This window comes from Falco peregrinus, chromosome 5 (assembly GCF_023634155.1).
Source record: "Falco peregrinus isolate bFalPer1 chromosome 5, bFalPer1.pri, whole genome shotgun sequence".
Taxonomy (NCBI): Eukaryota; Metazoa; Chordata; class Aves; order Falconiformes; family Falconidae; genus Falco; species Falco peregrinus.
In genome coordinates this window covers 70,375,279-70,395,436 of record NC_073725.1, presented here as the reverse complement: position 1 = coordinate 70,395,436, position 20,158 = coordinate 70,375,279, and the positions used below count along the sequence as shown (strand labels likewise).

At 64.0% G+C, this 20,158-nt stretch overlaps 2 protein-coding genes across 5 annotated transcripts; both read left to right on the top strand.

The window, feature by feature from the left end:
* Positions 1-3,957: 3,957 nt before the first annotated feature.
* On the top strand, positions 3,958-15,911 carry MEF2B (myocyte enhancer factor 2B). 3 transcript variants are annotated; one of them, XM_055804830.1, is made up of 10 exons: positions 3,958-4,138; positions 10,723-10,895; positions 11,201-11,280; positions 11,482-11,685; positions 11,757-11,885; positions 11,970-12,132; positions 13,167-13,312; positions 13,878-13,989; positions 14,063-14,156; positions 14,640-15,911. In XM_055804830.1, the coding sequence occupies exons 3-10, from the start codon at positions 11,227-11,229 to the stop codon at positions 14,950-14,952; spliced, it is 1,215 nt and encodes a 404-aa protein (XP_055660805.1). In that variant the 5' UTR covers positions 3,958-4,138; positions 10,723-10,895; positions 11,201-11,226; the 3' UTR covers positions 14,953-15,911. The 3 variants fall into 3 exon arrangements, with proteins under 3 accessions (XP_055660805.1, XP_055660804.1, XP_055660806.1); XM_055804829.1 differs by lacking the exon at positions 10,723-10,895 and having other exon boundaries at positions 14,640-15,910; XM_055804831.1 differs by lacking the exon at positions 10,723-10,895 and having other exon boundaries at positions 14,066-14,156; positions 14,640-15,909.
* A 304-nt stretch (positions 15,912-16,215) lies between these two features.
* Positions 16,216-18,923, top strand: LOC129784507 (collagen alpha-1(I) chain-like). Of its 2 annotated transcripts, XM_055804815.1 has the most exons (3): positions 16,216-16,556; positions 16,667-16,727; positions 16,930-18,923. In XM_055804815.1, exon 3 carries the CDS (start codon positions 17,030-17,032, stop codon positions 18,509-18,511), a length of 1,482 nt encoding a protein of 493 aa, XP_055660790.1. In that variant the 5' UTR covers positions 16,216-16,556; positions 16,667-16,727; positions 16,930-17,029; the 3' UTR covers positions 18,512-18,923. The 2 variants fall into 2 exon arrangements, with proteins under 2 accessions (XP_055660790.1, XP_055660789.1); XM_055804814.1 differs by having other exon boundaries at positions 16,218-16,556; positions 16,667-18,923.
* Positions 18,924-20,158: the final 1,235 nt, after the last annotated feature.

Genomic DNA, 20,158 nt, shown 5'->3' with positions numbered 1-20,158 from the left:
CAGATGGATGAAGGGGCAGAGGGACGGATGGAGGGACAGAGAGACAGGTCAGACGGAGGGATAGAGGGACAGGTGGATCGACAGAGGGACATATGAAGGGACAGAGGGGGCAGATAGAGGGGCAGAGGGACGGATGGAGGGACAGAGAGACAGGTCAGACGGAGGGATAGAGGGACAGGTGGATCGACAGAGGGACATATGAAGGGACAGAGGGGGCAGATAGAGGGGCAGAGGGACAGGCGGATGGAGGGACAGAGGGACAGGCAGATGGAGGGACAGAGGGATGGGTGAATGGGGGGACAGAGGGACAGGCGGATGGGTGAATGGAGGGACAGAGGGATGGGTGAATGGGGGGACAGAGGGACAGGCGGATGGAGGGACAGAGGGATGGGTGAATGGGGGGACAGAGGGACAGGCAGATGGAGGGATGGAGAGGATGGCTGGAGGGACAGAGGGATGTGTGCTGCAGCTGCTCTGAGCTGTGTATTCTGCTGCTCCCCTTGGCTCTCCTGGTTCCCAGGGCCAGCCCCAACTTTCCGGCTCCTGGGAAAATCCTGGGATCAACCCCACCAGCATAACACTGGCCTCAGCGTGGAGCAAGGAGGGGTGAGAGCAGTGAGAAGGGGACACCACAGGGAGAGGCATGTTTGGCCTCCGCCTGCCGCAGCAGCATCCTTGCTGGGGCAGGACCAAGCACCCCAAATGTTCTCAGTCCCTCAAGGCTGAGAAAGGACCTGCGAGGTGCTGCCCTGCCATCAGCCGCCGGCCCTTGGGGCCACCACAAATTTCCTGTGTCTTATAAATATCCTGGGAAGCAGAAGCACCTTTTCCCCTGGGATCTGCCCCACCAGCGGGTCCCCCATAGGAATCAGGGAGGATTCAAGGAGGATTAATTCAGGAAAACTCACTCTACAGGTTACCTGTTACTTTCAGAAAGACCTTGCGCCTTGGGAGCAGTGGGGAAACTGAGGCAGAGTTTCCCCACCTAAACCCACACCCCCCGGCACACAATTTTCACTGTGTATGAGACAAGGGGACGTTGGGGTCAGGCCTCTTGGTGCACATCCCGGGCATCCCGCCAGCGCCAGGCCAGGGGACCGGGTGCAACGCTGACTCCTCCAGCCTGGTGTCATCAGCGCCTGGGCCGGTGCCCAAGCCTGGCTGTGGGATCCGGATGGGGTGACCTTTCCGTCTGGTGGAGGAGTGCTGCCCGCCGCGGTGCTGCCGGCCTTCCCGTCCCGCGTGGGTGGTTCCCCTGGCACCCTGCTCCAGCCGGGCCACGCGGGACATGGGCTATTTTGAAAGCTGGTGTGTTGGCCTTGGCAGGCGGCGCAGGTTTGGCTCCCGGATTGTTTCCAGCCCCGCTTGCATTTTTGGCTGGGGAGGGGATGTCGGTCCCTGCGCCCGTGTCGCTGGCACTTGGCCCAGTCTCCAAACTGGCTCCCAGTGACAGTGTCTGTCCCCTCCCTATGGCCAGGAGAGTGTCGGGGCTCCGTTGTGTCCTATGGGCTGTGTCTCTCGGGGTGCAGAGCACTAGCCCAGGACATCCAGCAACTCAGGCTCCCCAAAAACCCCAGGATTTGGGGGCAGGAAGAGCCTCAAGAAGGAGCTCAAAGCTTTCAAGCTGTGGACCTGGAGCTGGCAGCAGAGGCCAGCCCAGGCAGCCCCTCACCCAGGGGGTCCAGGCAGCCCCTGCGCCCAAAGAAGGGGTTCAGTCACCATGGCTGGAAGCTGCTCTTAGCCAGGTCCAGCCCCTGGGCAACCCGAGGTGACTGCGGGGGGACAGGGCAGGGAGTTCCCACGCCCCAGGCAGGCAAAGGGCCACCCTACGTGTCCCCAAACCCTGGCCTGTGGCAGGACTGAGCATCTGGACACGTCGCCTCAGACTGTGTGGCTGCTGGGATGCCACTCTGCCAATGCTTTATGCTTCTGCTTTCCCTCCCGTCTCCTCTTCAGGATCAATTAAGATTACGAGCAGGGCTAATTAACAGTCTGCTAATTGCACTCTGAAGCCCTCTATAAATCATGAGCTTTAAAAGCAGTTCCAAGAAAGATGTCGTGTCCTTTCCACCAGCACAGCCTGCACTGAAAGCCTCAGCCAGAGTCCCCATCCCTCCAGCCCCTCTTCCCGAACCCGCTGGGGCAGGGACTGGACCCCCAGTATGGCCAGGGTGGAAGGATGTGTCCCATGATGGGGCTGGCATAGGAGCTGATTTTTCTGGGGAAAAAAAAGCCCTTGATAACCCCTTTCCCACCTGCTGCCTGGTAGCTCTGCTTCTGTTAACGGGAGCTTGGGAACTGCATCAGTTCCCCCTTGCTGCTTACAGCAGCACGGTGTGCTCCCCGCGGGAACCCTGCACCAAGCAGCTCACCCAGACAGCCCTTCACCTCCCCGCCACGGCTGGAGGGAGCAGGACCCCCAGCATGGCCACCCACCCCACAGCACCCAGCATCCACCCGGGGGATGCCTGGAAAATTGCAGGCCTGGGGGAGCCGGGGCAGGGTACGGTGTCACGCTTGTCCCCACGGCTGCACCCTGGCTTTGCCCATGCGGAGGTCACACAAGGACAGAACGTGAGTGGGGGTGGGAATTGGGCAGTGCCTTCTCCAGGGCTGATTTTGGAGTCAGGTTTGGACCTGGACACCAAGCCAGGGCACATCAGCATCCCCAGAGCTCAGGTTCTGCCCTCCCTGGGGTGGCACACCTCAGCCCGGTTAATCCAGCCGAAACGTTGACTCCCAGCTCCGCTTTGGTACTCCCCTCTGTCAGACCCGGGCTGCCCGGGGGTCTGTCACCGTGTAACAGGCAGCTCTGCCTCTCCTTGCTCTGCAGCCTCTGCCCCAGGTCATCCCCACCGGCTTCGAGCTGCAGGATCCACACCCACCTGCATCCTCCAGTCCCCACTCGAGATGCTCTGATGCAAAGCAGGTTTCTGTCACCTTCCCCAGGCTGGGAGTGGGGACAGTGCCAGGAAATCACAGCACTGGATTGTCCCCAGGTGCCACCAGGGCCTGTCCCCCCTGCTCTGTGCCGGGAGGGGGGACACGTCGATGTTGGGGTTTGGTGCAAGCAGGCAATGAGCTGCAAGGTCACTGGCAACGAACGAGCTGCCCACAGCGGTTTCGCTCGGTGTCCCTAGCACGTCCTCACAGCCTCCCTTGTGTTATGTCACCGTGGTTGAGGGGCCCCCGCGTGGGGTCCCAGGGCCACCCACTGTGGGGTGGCCTTGCTCGCAGCACGGGGACAAGCTGGTGGCAGGAGCACAGGGCAGCCCCCCCGGCACAGGTCACTTCATTTACAAAAATAAAGAGGGAGCACGTTGGGAGTCTCCTTCCAGAGCTGCAAAGTGGTTTCGAGCTGATGAGGTGTTTGTGCTGTGGTTTTGCTCAGTGACCCTGGGGATGGGGGGGGGGGGGGCGGGGGGGGGGGCGCAGCAGCCCCCAACCCTGGGGCCAAAGGGGTTGGCAGTGCTGAGGGGGTGCCCTGAAACCAAGAGGGGGGCCCCGGGCATCTGGCATGGACCAAACCCAGAGCCTGGCCCTGAACCTGCACCCAGGACCTCTCTATCTCAGCCCCAGACTGACCCCACGGGCAAGGGCACAGCATCCCCTGGGACGCCCCAAACTTCACCCCCATCCCAGCCCCCCAAATTTCCACAAACTCACCCATGTCCTCCCCTGCCAAATCCCTTATTCCAGCGCCCCTAGCCTCACCTCCATCCGGCTCCCCCAGGACCCCCATCCTACCCCCCCAGCCTCACCCCTATCCCGCCCCTCCGGGTCCCCCAGCCCCCTGGCTCTCCCACCCCGCCCCTTCAACTCCGCCCCGCCCCTCTTCCCGGCAGAGGTGGGGCTATGCAAACCAATCCTGTGGTGGTAGCCAATGGTGCGCGAGCCCGGCAGCGCTATGCAAATATCTCGGCGGGGTGGGCGGTGCTATGCAAATGTTGCCGGCGCGGCTCGGGCAGGCGGCGGGCAGCGCGCTGCTTCGGGGACGCGCACCGGCACCGGACCGGCACCGGCACCGGGACCGGACAGCGGCGGGGCCGCACCAGGGCCGGGCCGGCTGCGCTGACAGTGCCGGGCACGGGCGGCCGACCCGGCGGGGAGTTGCCGAGGAGGAAGAGCCGGTGTCCAGGTGTGTGTCCCGGGGTGGGGAGAAGGGTCCCGGGCTCACCGGGGCTCAGCCACGCTCCGGTGTCGCCGCTACCGGATGGGGGAGGGGGGAGTGGGGCGGGGGCAGTGGCAGCCGCGCTCTCCACGACCCGTCCCTCTGCCCCGCCGGGGCTTCCCTCTGCGGCGGGAGGCCCCAGACAGGCGGGCGGCCGCGCCGTCGGGGCGCACGGGCTGGGGGAGCGGGGCCGGCCCGGGGAGGTGCCGGTGCGGCCGGCCCGGCGCCCCACGGGCTGGCCTGGCCCCGGCGGAGCCCCGGCCCCCGCCCCGCCGTCTAGGGATGGCGGGCTATAAAAAGCCTGTGGTTTGCGCCGCGCTCGGGGCGGTTATTTTTACTCGTGTCTGTGCAGGGAGGAACGCCCGGGTTTAACCCAAAAGTGCAGCCTGGATGGCAGCCGCCCTGCCCCGGCCCCCCCGGGCGCCTCCCCTCCGCCCCCGGGCCCGCCGAGCCCCCGGGGTGCTGGGGCTGAGCCCGCTGCGCAGGGGGGAAACTGAGGCACGGCGCCGCCGGGCTGTTGGCTCGACGTGGAGTAAGTTGTGACGCAGCACCGGGACACTCCACCACAGGGCCGGGGCCTGATGTCGCTGTAGCTTCACTGGGGTGTCACGCCGGGCTGGCAGCTAAATTGCAGCCGGTTCCTTACGGCACCTGGGTGGGGATGTGACCTGTCCACGGCTCTTGCCAGCGCAGCGCATCTCCAGCGTGTCCCGTGCACTGAGTCTCCCTCCATCGTGGTCCCTGTGGCAAGAGCCAGGTGGATCCTGTGCCGGATCCTCCTGCCCGCTCAGCCGATTGCCAGCGAGTCCCTGTCCCTGGGGCTTTACTCTTTTAATGAGAGAAAGTTTCCCAGAGCTGCTGGCTCTGGAGATGGGGTTTTGCAGATAATGAATTAACATGGCAGCTGGTGGATGAGCTGAAAGGCAGGATCTGCGCCGGGGAGAGGATGGGTTGTGCCCCCTTGGTCCACTCGCATCCCTTGGGGCATTGGGTACCAGTTGGGAAGGGAGCGTGGGTGACCCGGCTGGGGAGCCAGATCCCGGCCCTTTTCCATGTTCCTGGCTGCCAGCTGGACATATCACACGTGGGTGACGTGTGGGGGGAAACCTGTGGCAGCTCGGGGAGCGGGAGGGGGATTTGGGGTGTAGATGCAGGCCTCAGGTTTGGTTTAGGATGTCAAATGTTCCCACTTGCCTCTGAACCTGGGGCACTGATGATACTTTGGTGCTGAGAGCCCGTCAGCCCAACAGCAGGGAAGGAAAGCGGGGTAGGGAAACTGCGTGGTGCAAGGGGATGAGAATTCCTGCTGACACCTGGGAGAAGCATCCTGGCAGCAAGGGGACTGGAGAGTCCAGCATGGCATGCTGCCATGGGGGAGCCCCGAAAGATCGGGACGGGGGGAATGAATGTATTTAAGACCCTTGAATTTCCCTCCTCTTCACAAGAATTACAGGAGGATTGTCCAGGAGCAAACCAGGCTTGTAAGCCACGCAGCCCTAATGCCACGGGGATGGGCTCAGGCCAGCCACCAGCAACTTCTGACAGCCCCCAGCAAACCCTCCAGCAGCAAGCGAGCATCATTTCCCATATTAATGCCCAGCTGCAGTGTGGGGCAGCCCAGCCCCATGGGAACAGCATGTTTCTTCCCTTGGTTGCTGCCAGGCGTGTTGCTGACAAGCAAAAAAGCTGGTCTGGGCCACAGCGGGGGTCTGTGTGTCTGTCCATCTTCCCAAGGGCAAGAGCTGCCTCATTTTTGGGGGATGTTTCAATCTTTCCTCCCTCCACACAGTCATTCTGGAACCGAAAAGCCTCCACCCATTGCCGCCCTTCACCCAGCAGCACCGGGCCGTGGCAGTGCCGGGTGCTGCCGGGACTTTCAGTCTGTGTCACCCCAAGCGGGATGGAGCCAGGATGGGATGGATGGTGGCTGGGTCCCCTGGAGCCCAGCTGAAGCCTGGATTTGGCTCTGGGGGGGGCACAGGGCAATGCCATGGCTGGGCCCCGTGCTGGGATGGGGGTGAATAGATGAATTATAATTGCCCCCAGGGATTTCGCTGGGTGCTGGGGTGATGCTTGTGAGATGGAGGAAGGTGGTTAGCAGAGGCAGCCACCTTGTCCTCAGTGCCTTGATGTGCCCTCAGCACCCCAGTGGTCCTCAAGCCCCCGCAGCACCCCATCCCCGACAGGCTCTCCTTTCCCCTGCTTCCCAGAAGGCTCCTTCTGCCTTCCCCACTCCCCTTCCCGCGCTGCCAACCCCACTCTGGTTTGTACTGGTTAGTTGTTTAAACAACCTATAAAAAGCAGAAGGGCCTGTCAACCGCCAGCAGAAACCCCGGTCAACTTTGACTTTTCCCTATGCCGGGCTTGGGATGCTGCTCACACCGTGAGGCCCCCGCTCTGCTGTTCCCCTGGGACCAGTGAGATCCAGGGCCATATCCCCAGCCAGGGATGGATGCGGCCCATGGTGGTCACAGCACTGTGTCTCCCCATGACGGGTGGTCCTTAAAGCCCTGTTTTAAGCCCATGCCCACCCCGGTCCCAGCGATGCAGGATCTGGCCTTTCCTCCCCTGGGATTTCACTGCTCCTGGCTCAGATTTTCCCCTCCCGGCCAAGCTCACTTCTTCTCCCTGTAAAAAATGAGATGGAAACCCTTTCTCCCACTTTAATAATTTTCTCCAACAAAACACTTGTTGAAAGCTGACGAATGCCAACAGTGGGTACTTGCTGGCTTCTTCCCGCCCCCCCCCCCTTCTACTCAGCCACCCCCAGCTTTCAGATTTGCAGCAAAATCCCAATAAGCTGGTGAAAATGGCCTTTTCCCCCAGTTTCTACGTCAATGCTACTTTGTCCCATGGGGATGGGAGAGGTGGGAGGATGAAACCCTGGGGAGCTGTGAGACTCTGACCTGGGGTTATTAGGGGACTGCCCAGATCCCAGAGCAGCTTCCGCCACCCCAGGGTCCGGGTGCTCCCCTCATAACCCACCCGCTTTGACTTTAGGATAAACTCGGTGGATTTAACATTTCTGGGCTGATTAAGGGATGTAAAGGATGTAAAGGTGTCAAAGGCAGCACTGGGACCCCCCAGTACCGCACCGAGTGTCCCACACCGTGCCAGGGCTGCGGCACATAGAAAAACACGTCGCTCTCGAGGGGTTCGTTTCACCTCAGCGTGCTAATTAGGAGCTGGGATAGGGAGTTTACGTGCTCGGGCGTGATGCAAATGACCCTTAAAGATGTACAGGATCCGGCGAGTTCATTATAAACCGTGCTGCAGCCCAGGGGCCAGCGTGAGGGGCTGGCGAAGGGGCGGCGGGGCGAGGGGCTGTGCCTGGGTGTGGAAGCGAGCCCGGTGCGTGCGAGCGAGCAGAGAGCCCAGGCTAAAGATAAGCACGCGTGGGAGGGAGCGGAGGCCGGCGGGATGCCAGGCAGCACGGGAGCCCCTGCCCAGCGCGGGCAGGGAAAGCGTCTCCTCTCGGAAAGGTTTGGAAGGTTTGAGAGCTTTGCTTTCGGTGGGTTTTGTTGGCCTCATCAGTAATGACAATGCTGAAGGGTGCTTCATCCCTGCGGCAGGGCCATGTCATCAGTTCCCATCACAGCGATGCTAACAAGGAGCTGTTTGTGTGAGGTGGGACCTGGTGGAGACTAACGCAACAAGGGGCTGCGAGGTTCCTCCAGGGCCAGCATCCCAGTCCTGCTCCCTCCTGCTTGGGGGTCCCCAGCTACGCACCCTTGCCAGACCCTGACAGGAGTCAGGCTGCTCGCTCGATGCTGTCCCTGTCTGTGGGGACAAGGTGGGAGATGCCACCTTGCCGGAGCAGGGGATGGAGGTGGCAACGCTGGGCAGAGCCACCCCATTGTGCCCATCACCGCCAGCTGCAATAATCGCCTGCAGCCATAATGCTGCTTATCGCCTTATCGCCTGGCACAGCAATTAAAATCCAGCGTAAAAGTCCCCCCCTCCACTCCCAGCCCTTAATACCTGTCCGGGGGGAGCTGAGCGCCGGTGCCCTGCCGCACTGCGGTGGTTGAGGCACCAGGACTCATGAAAACAGCAAGCCATGATACCTCATACCCTCCTTCCAGCCAGCATCCCTCCCCTGCCCTGCGAACCCTGCACCCATCCTGCAAGACCCTGGCACGTGGCATGGTGCCGGTGGCAGCGGTGGCCTGACCGAGGCTGCACATGTCCCCGCGGGTCCCACATAGCCGGCGGTGGCTGGGCAGCGAGGCGATGCCCCAGGAGGAGTGGAGCTATAATGAGCTGCTGATGGAGGTGGCTGATGAAACCACCCTGTGTGTTGCACGAGGCCTCAGACGGTTTCCCCTGTGCGGGACGAGCCGCCCCACGGCCAGCCCAGCCCATGGTGAGTGTGTCGTTGAGTCTGGCCACGGTGGGTCCCCAGCTCCCTCGGCCTGACGGTGCTGTGGCGGCTGCTTCCTCTTGCCTTCCACCCCGGCCTGCTATTCTGGGCTGCCCCCCCCCCTGCAGCATCACCCTGTGGGTGCCGGTACCCCCCTGGGACTCTCACAGCATCACCTTGTGGGTACCAGTACCCTCCCAGGACCCCTGCAGTGTCCCCCTGTGGGTGCCAGTACCCCTTCAGGACCCCCACGGCATCCTCCTGTGGGTGCCAGGACCCCCACGGCATCCCACTGTGGGTGCCAGTACCCTCCCCAGACCCCACAGCATCACCCTGTGGGTGCTGGCACCTCATCAGAGCCCCCATGGCATCTCCCTGTGGGTTCCCGTACCCTCCAGGACCCCTGCAGCCTCCCCCTGTGGGTGCCAGGACCCACCCCAGACCCTGACAGCATTGCCTCGTGGGTACCAGTACCCACCAGGACCCCCACAGTATCACCCTGTTGGGTGCCAGTACCCACCCCAAATCCCCACAGCATTGCCTCGTGGGTGCCATACCCCCCAGGACCCCAATGGCATCACCCTGTGGGTGCCAGTACCCCCCAGGACCCCTGCAGCATTGTCCCATGGGTGCTGGTACTCCCAGAGCACCCTGCCTGGGTGGACAGGCAGATGCAGCTTTCTGGGGTGCAGAGCTGTGCTGGTACCTGGGGATGGCTGCTGTCCCCTGTCGCCTGCCCTGGAGCAGCAAGGAGGGGAGGACAGAGAGCCAGGCATTGGGCTTGCACGATCAGTCCCGGCATAGGGCCCATCTCCCTCTGCACTTCCCATACATCTGGAAACGGGGGTGCTAGAGCAGGGCATTGTGGTGCCACAGCACCCAAGGAGCTGGGGGTGCTGGCTCCAGCTGAGAGGCCACTTGGCAGCATTTTGTGTCCCTGCTGCAGATGGGGGGACATGTCTTTCACCCCCAGCCCCCTGCAGCCTTTAAAACCCGTCTCAGGGTGAAGCTATGCGGGGACCCACAGCTGGGCGAGCATCCTCTGACCCCAACAGGCCAAACCCAGCTGTGAGCCACAGCCCCTTGTGGAACAGCTCCTGTTTCTGCACCCCAAATTGAAGACCATGGGATGGGGGTAGGCAAGAGCTGACCCCTCTGGGCAGCCCCAGGTATGCCCTGGCCCGATGCCGCGCCACAGGTGTCAGCGCTGGGATGGCAGGAACATCCCCGGCCCTGCATAAGCAGTGACAATCGTTGGGAAAACCTCTGCTTTGTCACCAGGGAATTGCTGGCTTTTTCCGGTGGAGCTGGGGTGGTCTCGGCACCCCCTGTACCTTGGTGTCATGCGTGGGCCCCGGGACACAGGGTGGCAGCAGGACCGTGGGAACGGCAGCGCAATTTCCTTCCATAAATTAAAATTAGTTTTGATCAGCTAAATATAGCAGCTGAGCAAGATGGTAAATGGCAACGTGCTTGAGAGGGGGAAGCGGGACAAGCTGGGGCATTGGGGGAGCAAAATGGTTGGCCAGTCCCCAACCTGCACCCCCAGGGTGCATCCCTGTGATGGGGGGGGTGCTGCTGGATGGGCTTGGGGGCCTCCTGTGGTGCCTGCCATCCCCAGGGAACCACAACACAGAGCTCCCAGCCCCACTGGCTTCCTAGCTTAGCTCTTGCCCTATGGCCATGGCTTGGGGACAGCAAGGACCGAGCTGGGCCAAGTCTGCACCCAAACTGGCACACCAGTTTGTGTGAGGCTGGGTGCGAGGGTCCCGTTGGGAGCGTCTTGATGCTACCCATGGCTCTGCACCAGACTGTGGTGGCACCAGCGCATTCCAGAGGGGTTTTGGGGTGACTGGTGCTGGGTGACAGCAAGAAGAGCAAGAGTTGGGTCCCGGCAACAACAAGGGGATGTCACGGGGGGTGTCACAGCCCAGCATCAGGCCGCGATGGGTGCTGGCACCCTGCAACCGCAGTGGGATGTGGGGTCCCCAGACAGACCCCTCGTCCTTCCCACCACTAGCTCACGTGGCTTAAAGAGGTGGGTGGTTTCGCTTTGCTGTCTCCTCATACAGCCACTTCCTGACCTGCGAATGGCGGAGGTCAAATTTAGTCTGTTCATGTTAGACAAAAAAAAATTAAAAAAGTGAACCTAAAACCAGCCCTTTTGTTTTATGGACCCTCCCCGCAGCCAGCCCGGCCTCCCTTATAACCGCCCTCCCCATCCGACGGACCCCATCAGTGCACGGGACAGGGTTGGAGCAGCTCCCGCAGCTTCGGGTGTGCGTTTGGGGATGCAAAGGCTGATCCTGTGCTCCCGGCGAGGGACCTGGCATCGTGGCACGGTGGCTTTCCAGCCAGCAGGTGCTCGCGTCCCTGGGGCCGGGGTGGGGGTGATGGAGCCGGGGTGGCAGAACTGGCTAAGAAGATTTACCCCCCCCTGCCCCAGCAGAATTTCCCAATTTTTATTTCTTTTTTCATTTTTCAGTTTGCCACTGTCTTTGCTGATAAAAAAAAAATGCTGGAACTTCCTCCGAAAACTTTTTTTTTTCAGCAAAAGTGACTTTTGGCAGCTGGAGGGGTGAGGAGATGCGTGCGGTGCCGGGGTGGATCCTTGCTTGGGCCGGCCCCGGGTTGCAGGGGCTCAGGGGCTTCTTGGTCTCTTCCAGCCCACCCTCAAGTGTAGAAGGTGAAAATGGGCCGGAAAAAAATACAGATCAGCCGAATACTGGATCAGCGGAACCGTCAGGTAGGAGCCGCTCGGGGGTGAGGTGGGGACAAGGGGGATGGGGAGCCATGAGGCCACCAAGGGAGGCAAAGCTGCTCTGCTCCCACCTTCCTGGTCCTTGTTCCAGGGTGTTGGGTCCTCTGGAACCAGGGGGGGTTGGGGACCCAGGAGGAGGGTTTGGAGCCTGACGACAGCATCCCATCCCCCCTCCCCGCTCTGCAGGTGACCTTCACCAAGCGGAAATTTGGGCTGATGAAGAAGGCGTACGAGCTGAGCGTCCTGTGCGACTGCGAGATCGCCCTCATCATCTTCAACAGCACCAACCGCCTCTTCCAGTATGCCAGCACCGACATGGACAAGGTGCTGCTCAAGTACACGGAGTACAGTGAGCCCCACGAGAGCCGCACCAACTCCGACATCCTTGAGGTAGCGGCGCAGGGTGGCCAGGGGGGCTCAGGGTGGGTGCAGGACCCTCTTCACCATCCTGCTCCCCGCAGACGCTGAAGCGCAAGGGGCTGGGGCTGGAGAGCCATGAGCTGGAGCTGGATGAGGGGCCTGATCCTGGGGAGAAGGCGCGAAGGCTGAGCGAGGGCATGGACCTGTCGGTGGCACGGCCCAAGTTTTATGTGAGTCACGGGTGTCCCGTGGTGTGGGGGGTCCCCGAGGGTCTCCATCCCCTCCCTGTCCCTGACCTCCGCTTTGCCCTGCAGAGCCCAGTGCCCCTGCCCGAGGCAGCCTACGGCAGCTCCCCACCAGCCACCGACACAGCCCTGGGCAGCGCCAGCAGCTCCCCTCAGGGCCAGGGCCGCCCACCCACCTTCAAGCCAACAGCACCAAAGCCACCAGGACGCTCACCAGGGCCACTGCCCCCAGGTAGGCTCGGACACATCATGCAGGGGTGCTGCAGGGAGCCGGCTGCTGGGGAGAAGGTCACTGCCATGAGCACCCTGTCCTCACCGTGGGCACCCTGTCCTCACCGTGGGTACTCCATCCTCTCCATGGGCACCCTGTCCTTACTGTGGGCACCATGTCCTCACTGGCCCCGCGGGGATTTTCCCAGCCAGGAGCCGCATGCAAAGCTCTTCTCGCAGCATCTCACGGGGACTTACCGGGAGCGGGGCTGGGGCGGGTGCGTGGGCAGGTAGTGCCACTGCAGCTGTGGAAACACCGTTGCCTGCCTCCCTCCAGCTGCTTCCTGCACCCTGCCAGCACCCAGCACCCAGCTGGCCCCCACACCCTGCATCCACAGCTCCCTCGCGTGTGGCACAGCTCAGAGCTGGCCTGAGGGGCTCATCCTGCCCAGCTGGACGGCAGACATTGGGTGGTGACAGGGACTTGGGTGCCTCCAGGGCCACGCAGCAGAAAAGCAGCTGGAAAAAATGGTGCTGGGGCTTGACCAGCAGAAATCCCCCAGGTGGGTGGGAGTTGGTATGGGGCCAGCCGGGCAATATTCCCAGTGCAGGATGCAGGTGTGCAGCATCCCTATTCCCATGGATGGGGATGGCATGGTGGCCTCAGGCATGCTGGACAGCCCTGCAGGAGGTCCCGGCTGCTCGTGGGGAGCTGGGGTGAGGGTGCTCCCCATGGTAGGGTCTGGCTGGGGAGGTTTGCAGCCTGCTGGCCCCAGGGCTGGATCCAGCCACCGCCTTTGCACGCCGTTTCCGCTCGCAGCGTGCGGCTGCCGCGGGGTTGGGGGCAGCCACCGCGGCCCAGGTGCGCCGACGGCCTCGTGCAGGAAGTGGGTTTGCCGGAGCACGGCACCGTGCAGGCACGCACGGCCGCCTGTGGTGACAAGGGCACCGGGGCCACCAGCCACAGCCATGGGGATCCCCTCGAGGACCAGAGCCCCTGGGACCCCGCATCCCTCAGGGCCATCCCCAGCATACTTCTGTCCTCTCTCCATCCAGGTATTGGCTACCCACTCTTCTCTGCTGGCAACCTGAACCGAGCCCTGGCCACCAAGACACCCCCACCACTGTACCTGGGGGCAGAGGGCCGACGTGGCGAAGCCCATGGTAGCTTGGCGAGTGGCCGGAGTGGTGGCAGCACAGCGGTGAGTGCCATGGAGGGGGGACACCCCGGCTCTGTGGTACCATCTGGCATGTGGGGACAGTGCTACTGGCCCCATCACTGGGACATGTCCCCTGCATGTGAGGCAAGGCCGCCCCAAATCTGTAGCCCCCCGGGGTGGGCTGGCTTTGGGTCCCTGGGGTGCCTCTGATGCCAGGGCAGGGGGTTGGACCCCCTGGCCATGGGGTTCCCATGGGGGTTGGTGCCAGCAGGATGCTTGGTGGCCTTGGGCACCCTGTCACCGGCAGTGACACTGTGGGAGAGGGCAGCAGGGCAGATAGTGATGGGTGTGTCCCCCGGCTCCCTGCAGCTAGGCATTTCCCAGCAAGTCACCATGCCTGGTGTCCCCAGGGCCACACAGATGCCCCCTCCCCAAATTCAGCAAGGAGCTCCTCCGATATGCTCCCCCTCCCCTTCCTCAGCCTAGCAGCAGGGCTTTGCTGGGGGGCAGGGGAAGGAGCTGGGGCAGGGGGGGAGATGCTACATCATGGGGCCCCCAGGGAGATGGCAGTACAAAGCCTGACAGGGGGCACCCCGCTTTCCTGCAGCGGCCGCTGTACCCCACTTTGCAGCCCTTGAGCCCTGTGCTCACCCCGGGCAGCTCCAGTGTCCCGAGCCACGGCCTCACTGGCTTCTCCTTCCTCGCCCCAGCCCAAGCAGGTAAGTCCTGGCCCCTTGGCCCCGACACAACATGGACCCCCCAGCTCCTGCTCACTCTTGGCATCCTGCCCAGCAGAGTTTGGGGCTGGCGAGGCCCCGCCACCCCCTGGCTTCCTGCAGCCCGGCCCCACAGCGTGGCAGCACCCACGGGACATGGCAGCACTGGGGTAAGGATGGGTGACGGCCACGGAGTGGGGGACAGGGGGGCACGGGTTAGGGATAAGGCCATTCATGGGGAGCTCTGCACCCATGGGTGCCACCTCCCAGCCATGGGTGCTGCTGGTACCCAAGGTGCAGCCCACCAGCCGCTGTGCTGGATTCTGTCCAGCTTCACCTCAAAACTGGGGCACATGTGGTCACCCCAGAATGCCCCCCACCCGCTGCTGTTGGTGAAGCCGATTTCCAATCAGATTTTCCCAGGGGACCTGGTCCCCATGCCCCACCCCCCCATCACACACCAAGCTCCCAGCAGCTGGGTGGGCAGCTGCCCGCTGCCTGCCTGGGTCAGAGCTGGTATGTGGGGGGAGTTTGGGGGGTCTCAGCCCCTCTAGAGAGGGAACAGGGGATGCTCTCAGCCTCTCCTGACCCTGTGCACCTCGGCAGGGGATGCAGGGAGACCCGGCCTCACTCCTCCTCCCCTCTTACCCCAGGGTCAGCAGCCGGATTGTCTCCAGCGAAGAGCCAGCTCCGGCCCCCAGCACCCCCCCGCAGCACCAAGCCATCAGCATCAAGTCGGAGCGGGTCTCCCCAGGGCTGGGCTGTCCCTCGGGCACCCCCCAGCCCCCCCCAGCCAGCCTGGCCTCTCTGAGCGAAGCCTCCCAAGGCCCTGGAGACCCCCAGCCACGGGATGACTATGCCAAGGGGTACCCCTACCCCCTGGGGCCCCCCCGGCCACTGGCAGAGGAGCAGCGGGCCCCCATCCCCACCCGGCGGGCGCAGGCCATGGACGCTTGGCAGAGATAGCGAGGCTGATGGGGTGCAGGGTGGAGTTGGGGGGGGGAGAGCCTGGGGGAGCAGGCCCCGCTTTTCCCCCATCCTTGGACCCCCAGGAAGCCCCCCATGCCCTTTGCAATGCTGCCAGGGGAGTCAGTGGTGCCAAAGGGCTTCCCATGGGGTCCTGGTCCCCCAGGGTGGCAAACCACCTCCACACCCCGGTTCCCCCCACATGGCTCTGGCCCCCCCTCCCTGCAGCTCTGACCCCCAGCCCCCCGCAAGGCCAGGACCCCACGGGCGAGGAGCACCACCCCGCTCCCCTGTCCAGTGCCGGACGCTGTACATCCCCATCCATCCATCCATCCGTCAGTCCGTCCGTCCGTCCCTGCACCGGCATGTCCCCAGCGAGCGGGAATGCCTGACAAGTGCCACGGGGTGGCAGCAGGACTGAGAGCACCAGCAGCTGGTCCAACCCTGCACACCCCGGTCTAATCCTGCACCCAACCGGGGCGGGGGGGGCTGCTGGGGTCCCGCAGCGAGGCAGCAGGGAAGGACAGAGGGAGGCAGCTGGGGGTGGTGGGTGCTGCTCCCCCGGCCCAGGGGCTCTTTTCTATTTATTATCTTCTCACCAATAAAGAGCTGGGGGTGTCGGGGTGTCTGGTGTGAGCTTCTTGGGGTCAGGCAGCATGCCTCGGGGGGGCTAACAAGGTGGCAGGTCATTGATGTCCCCAAGGGGAGAAGTGGCCCATGCCCTGATTCCCTTTGGTTCAGCGTTGCTGTCCCCAATGTCCCCCCCAGGCCACCTGTCCAGGGTCACCCACCAGCAAGGTGGGTGACAGCTGGGTCACCCCTGTCTCTGACCAGGTCCCTGGGGCCCAGCTGTGCTGCTCCCACCCCTTGGCCCCCTGGGAGACCCCAAAAAGCTGGTCATAAAGTCTCAAGTGCCACAGCCCTGTGCTGCCAACGGGTGGGAGGAGGAAAAACCCCTTCTGTACCCTTAAAATCGACAGGGAGGGGGGCAAGTGGGGGTTTAAGGGGGGGGGGTGGAACAGGCCCAGCTGAGCTGTGTCCCTTATAGCTCAGGGCTGGGCTGGGGCGGGGGTTTCTGCTGCTCCCTGGGGTGGGGGAGCATCCCCTGGGGCCTGCGACGTGCTAGCCATGGCCATCACCATGGCCATGGCTCTGGCCACGCTGCTGAGAGGTGGGCAAGGAGGGGGGGACCAGGGTCTGGCAGTGCCCATTGTCCCCTGGTTTTGGGGTAGGGGGGTTTGGCACTGCCAGATTGGGATCAGGGAGGGATGAGGGTCCCACCACACTGGCTGCTCACCAGCACTGAACTGGGCCCCTTCCCGCGGAGGGTGGGGGTGGATTACTGGTGGCTGAGCCCCGAGATTAAAACATGGGCGGAAGATTAATCCTGGGAAGAGTTTGCCCCGTTTAATAGAGCCCGGCAAGTGACATAAATACCAGGCAGGATTAGGGGCTGTCTGCAGCCGTGGCAGCCCAGGGACGGATCCAGCCTGGGCCCAGTCCCCCCTGGCTGGCGGGTCCCCTCCCGGGCCACCCTTGGGCTGGGAAGGGGCTTCTGCATGGCAAGGGGAGGCAAAACACCCGGTGAAAGTGTGGGGGCTGGGGTAAGAGACACTGATTGAATAGCAATGACTGCATGATTTATGGTTTGCATTATTGCATGGCTCATTTGAATATATGCTAATAAGGCTTTTCTCCTCGTTTTGTTTGTAAGATTTAGATTTGCTATGGCAACCCGCTGGCATGGAAGGAGCGCCAGGAAATGTCAGGGCGAGGTGAGCCCCGGGGAGGGGCTGGGGCTGCTGGGGAGACTCTCCGCATCCCACCGTGGGGACACGGGAACGGCTGGTGGGACCCGGAGGGCAGCAGCAGGAGACCTGGGAGCCGCCTGGAGCAACGCATCCCCCCGGCCGCCTGCAGGTCCAGTAACGCCCCATTGTGACTAGGGTGGGGGGGGGGGCCCTGGGGTGCCCCCAGCCCCATTTTTGTCTTGCAGGGAGGCCCTTCTCACCCTCTGCCCTTGGCCATGCCCCTGCCTACCTGCTGAGCATCCCCCCAGCGTGGCGGAAACAGTGGGATGCCCCGTTGCACTGGACCCAAAGGTGGCACCCAGGGACCCCCAGCTTTGTTGGGGGGGGGCAGTGATTGGGATGACACTGGGAAGAGACAGAGCACCTGCGCTTGCTGTCTGGCACCTAATCCACCCTGCGGGGGTCCTGGTCCACAGCGGAGGGGTCTGAGCCATCTCCCCACCTCTATGGCTCCTTGTCCCCTTCCCAGCTGGCCAGAGAGCTGCCCCAGTAAAGCCCAGTTACCTGCAGGCCCAGCATGGCAGGGGGCTGTGCTTCTCCGGGAGGATGCTGGGCTCCAGTGCTTGCGGCTGCGGAACCGGTGGGGCTTTGTTTCCCAGTCGGTGCCAGCACCTCTCCCTCTGCTGCCGAGGGGATGTGCTGTCAGGGCTCTGCACCCCTATTTGCGGGGCCGTGGACCCCCAGATCGGGGGGGGCTGGTGGACAGGTTGCTGTTGGAGGGACAGTCCCCTCCCCAGAGCCGTGGAGCAGCGCAGTGGTGTCACATCCCAGCCCCGGGGGGGGATGTGCGGGCTAGTGGTTCGTGTCCCTCGGGGTTGTGGTGCTACCGAGGGGACATCTCGGCTGTGGATGGGGGTCTCGCCACTGCCTCCACCCAGACGGCTCTGGCCCCGCCGGGAGAGCACCGAGGCGGTCCCGGGCCACGGGTGGCGGGGGAGATGCGCCCCCTCGGAGCCCCCAGCCACGCGTGCCCGCAGAGCAGCCCTGGGGGCGCGGGCAGGGCCGGGGCTCAGGGGGCTGGGCGCTGCCTGTCCCTGCCGCCACTCGACGGGACGGGACGGGCCGCCCGCTCCAGCTGGGGGCCGGTCTCCGCTCCCGGAGCCCTTTCACGCCTTATAACGGGACGGGAACGAGCCCCGGGCCGGGGGCAAGCGGGCACGGGCACAGACCCGAGAGCACGGGGGTGCCCGGCCCCTCCTTGCCTCGCCGCCGCAGCAAACCGGGGCCGAGCCGGACACCGGGGGCTGCTCCCCACCCCCCCCTCCCCCCCGTGTATCCTCCCCCAAACACCCACTTTGTTGTTTTGCAAAACCCCTGAAATATTCATGGCGCTGCGCCGAGCGCCTCTTAATGAATTTTTGATCAAAACGTTATCAAGGAGCCAAAATAAGCCGCCCCCCCTCCCTAAACCCCCACCATCGCGGGGGGACACGACCGGCCCCGGTGGTACCGGGGGGCTGGAGGAGCCGGGCCCAGCCGGAGGGGCCTTTCGCGGGGCCGGGCAGCTCGGGGGTCGCACCCCGCCGCGGGGCACGGTTATTCCGGGGCCGGAGGCAGGATTTGGGGTGGTCGACGTGCAGCCCCGGCCTCCTGCTGTCCCCCGGACCGGGAGGGACCGGCCGAACCCCCGTGAAGTCCCGGTTAGACGGGACGGGCGGTGGGCAGCCGGGGCAGCACGTCCCGGCACCCCCCAGCCCCGCCGGGGGGAATATTCGTTGATGGGGAAATGCATAAGCGGAGCTCATTAGGGGAGAGCAGGGAGCCGGCGGCCTCCCCGGCAGCAGCAGGCCGGGGGCTGCCCCTACCGGGGGCGGGCAGAGCTTGCGGGGGGGCACCGGGGCAGCCCCCGCTCCCGGCCCGGGCCCGGGTCCGCGGGGGGACGCGCACCCCGGTCGTGCCGGTGGCTGCAGCAACCTCGGCCCACCCCAGCCCGGCTCTGCGGCTCGGTGTCTGCGGGGGTGTGCGCTCACCCAACCCCCCCGGGGGACAAATTTGGGGCACAAACCCCGCCGGGCGCTGCGCGGAACCGCCTTTACCGCCAGCGATTTTTAACGCGCTCTGAAAATCCCGGTGCGGCGGAGCAAGGGGGGACTCCGCTCCCAGCCACTTCGGACCTTGGAGGTGTTAAGACCCGGGGCCGGGGCGGGGGGGTGGGGAAGGGACGACACGACACGACTGTGGGGCGTTTGTTGGTTTAATTAATAAAAAATAGCCGATTTCTGCTTCATTTCCACGGAATAATCCTGCACCGGCCGGGGCGCGGGGTGACCCTGCTCGCCCGCCACCTCCTGCCGCAGTCTCTGCCCCAGCGCCGGGAGGGGCGGTTAAGGCAGAAGGACCCCCCAGCCTTCGCCTCCGCTCCGCATCGGGCCCCGCTCCCCCCGCGCCCCGGGGGTGCCCCGAGCCCTGACGGTCCCGGGCGGAGGCGCGGGGGTGGGGGCTGGGGATCCGGCTCCGGCCCTGCCTCCCCACTGCCCGTGCGGTGCCGCATCCGCGGGGTCACCGGGATTCTTATGATTATTATTATTTTTTAAATAATACAATCGCCGTTATTTTTAGGTTCTGCTGGCAGAGCCGCCCCCGCCCCCGCGCCCCCCCCCTCAGCCCGGTGCATCCCCCCAGCGCAAGGCTAACCTATCCTGCTCCCGACGTGAGGACGTCATGCCTTACGTAGTAAAATATGGAGAAAGCAGGGGAAAAAAAAAAAAAAAAAAAGCATTTTTCCCTCCTCTCTCCCATCTCCATTTCCAAAAGGGACAAAATGGATGTTTGGGCGGAATCCGCCCCCACAAGCCCCCACCCCACCCCAAGGCCTAGCGGGCCGGGGCTGCCCGGGCCCGGTCGGGGGGCTCCTGGCGTTAAAGCCCCGGGAAGACGTTATCTGTTTAACCCCACGTAAAGGCAACGTGATCGCGGGGGGCTCCGCTTCCCACAGCCCTGCTGCTCCTGGCAGCTCTGGGCGGCAGCCGCAGCCCGGCTCCGCCGCGCTCCGCACCGCCTGGATGGCCCCGGGCTCCGCGCCCCCCCGCCCCCGGCCCGGGGGCTGCCGCTGTCCCGGCGGCGCTGGGCTCACGCTGTGGCCAAGTCATTAATGGATGCAGATATACGGAGGGAGGTAAATAATCGCCACCCCCGCCCCCCCCTCCCCCCCCAACCCCCACTCCTTTTTTTTTATTTTATTTTTTTGGCGCTGGTTTCCCCTCTCCCTGCCCCGCACCGGACTCCCTGGGCCGGGGCAGCGGCCGGTGCTGCCCACCGGAGGGGTAGGGCTGGGCGGGCACCGGCGGCCGCCCCGCTCCCCCTCCCGCTTCTCCCAACTTGGAGGAACTCTGCGAGGGGGGACCCCGCGCCTCCCCCCCTCCAGCTTTTTTTTTTTTTTTTTTAGGGGGGTGGGT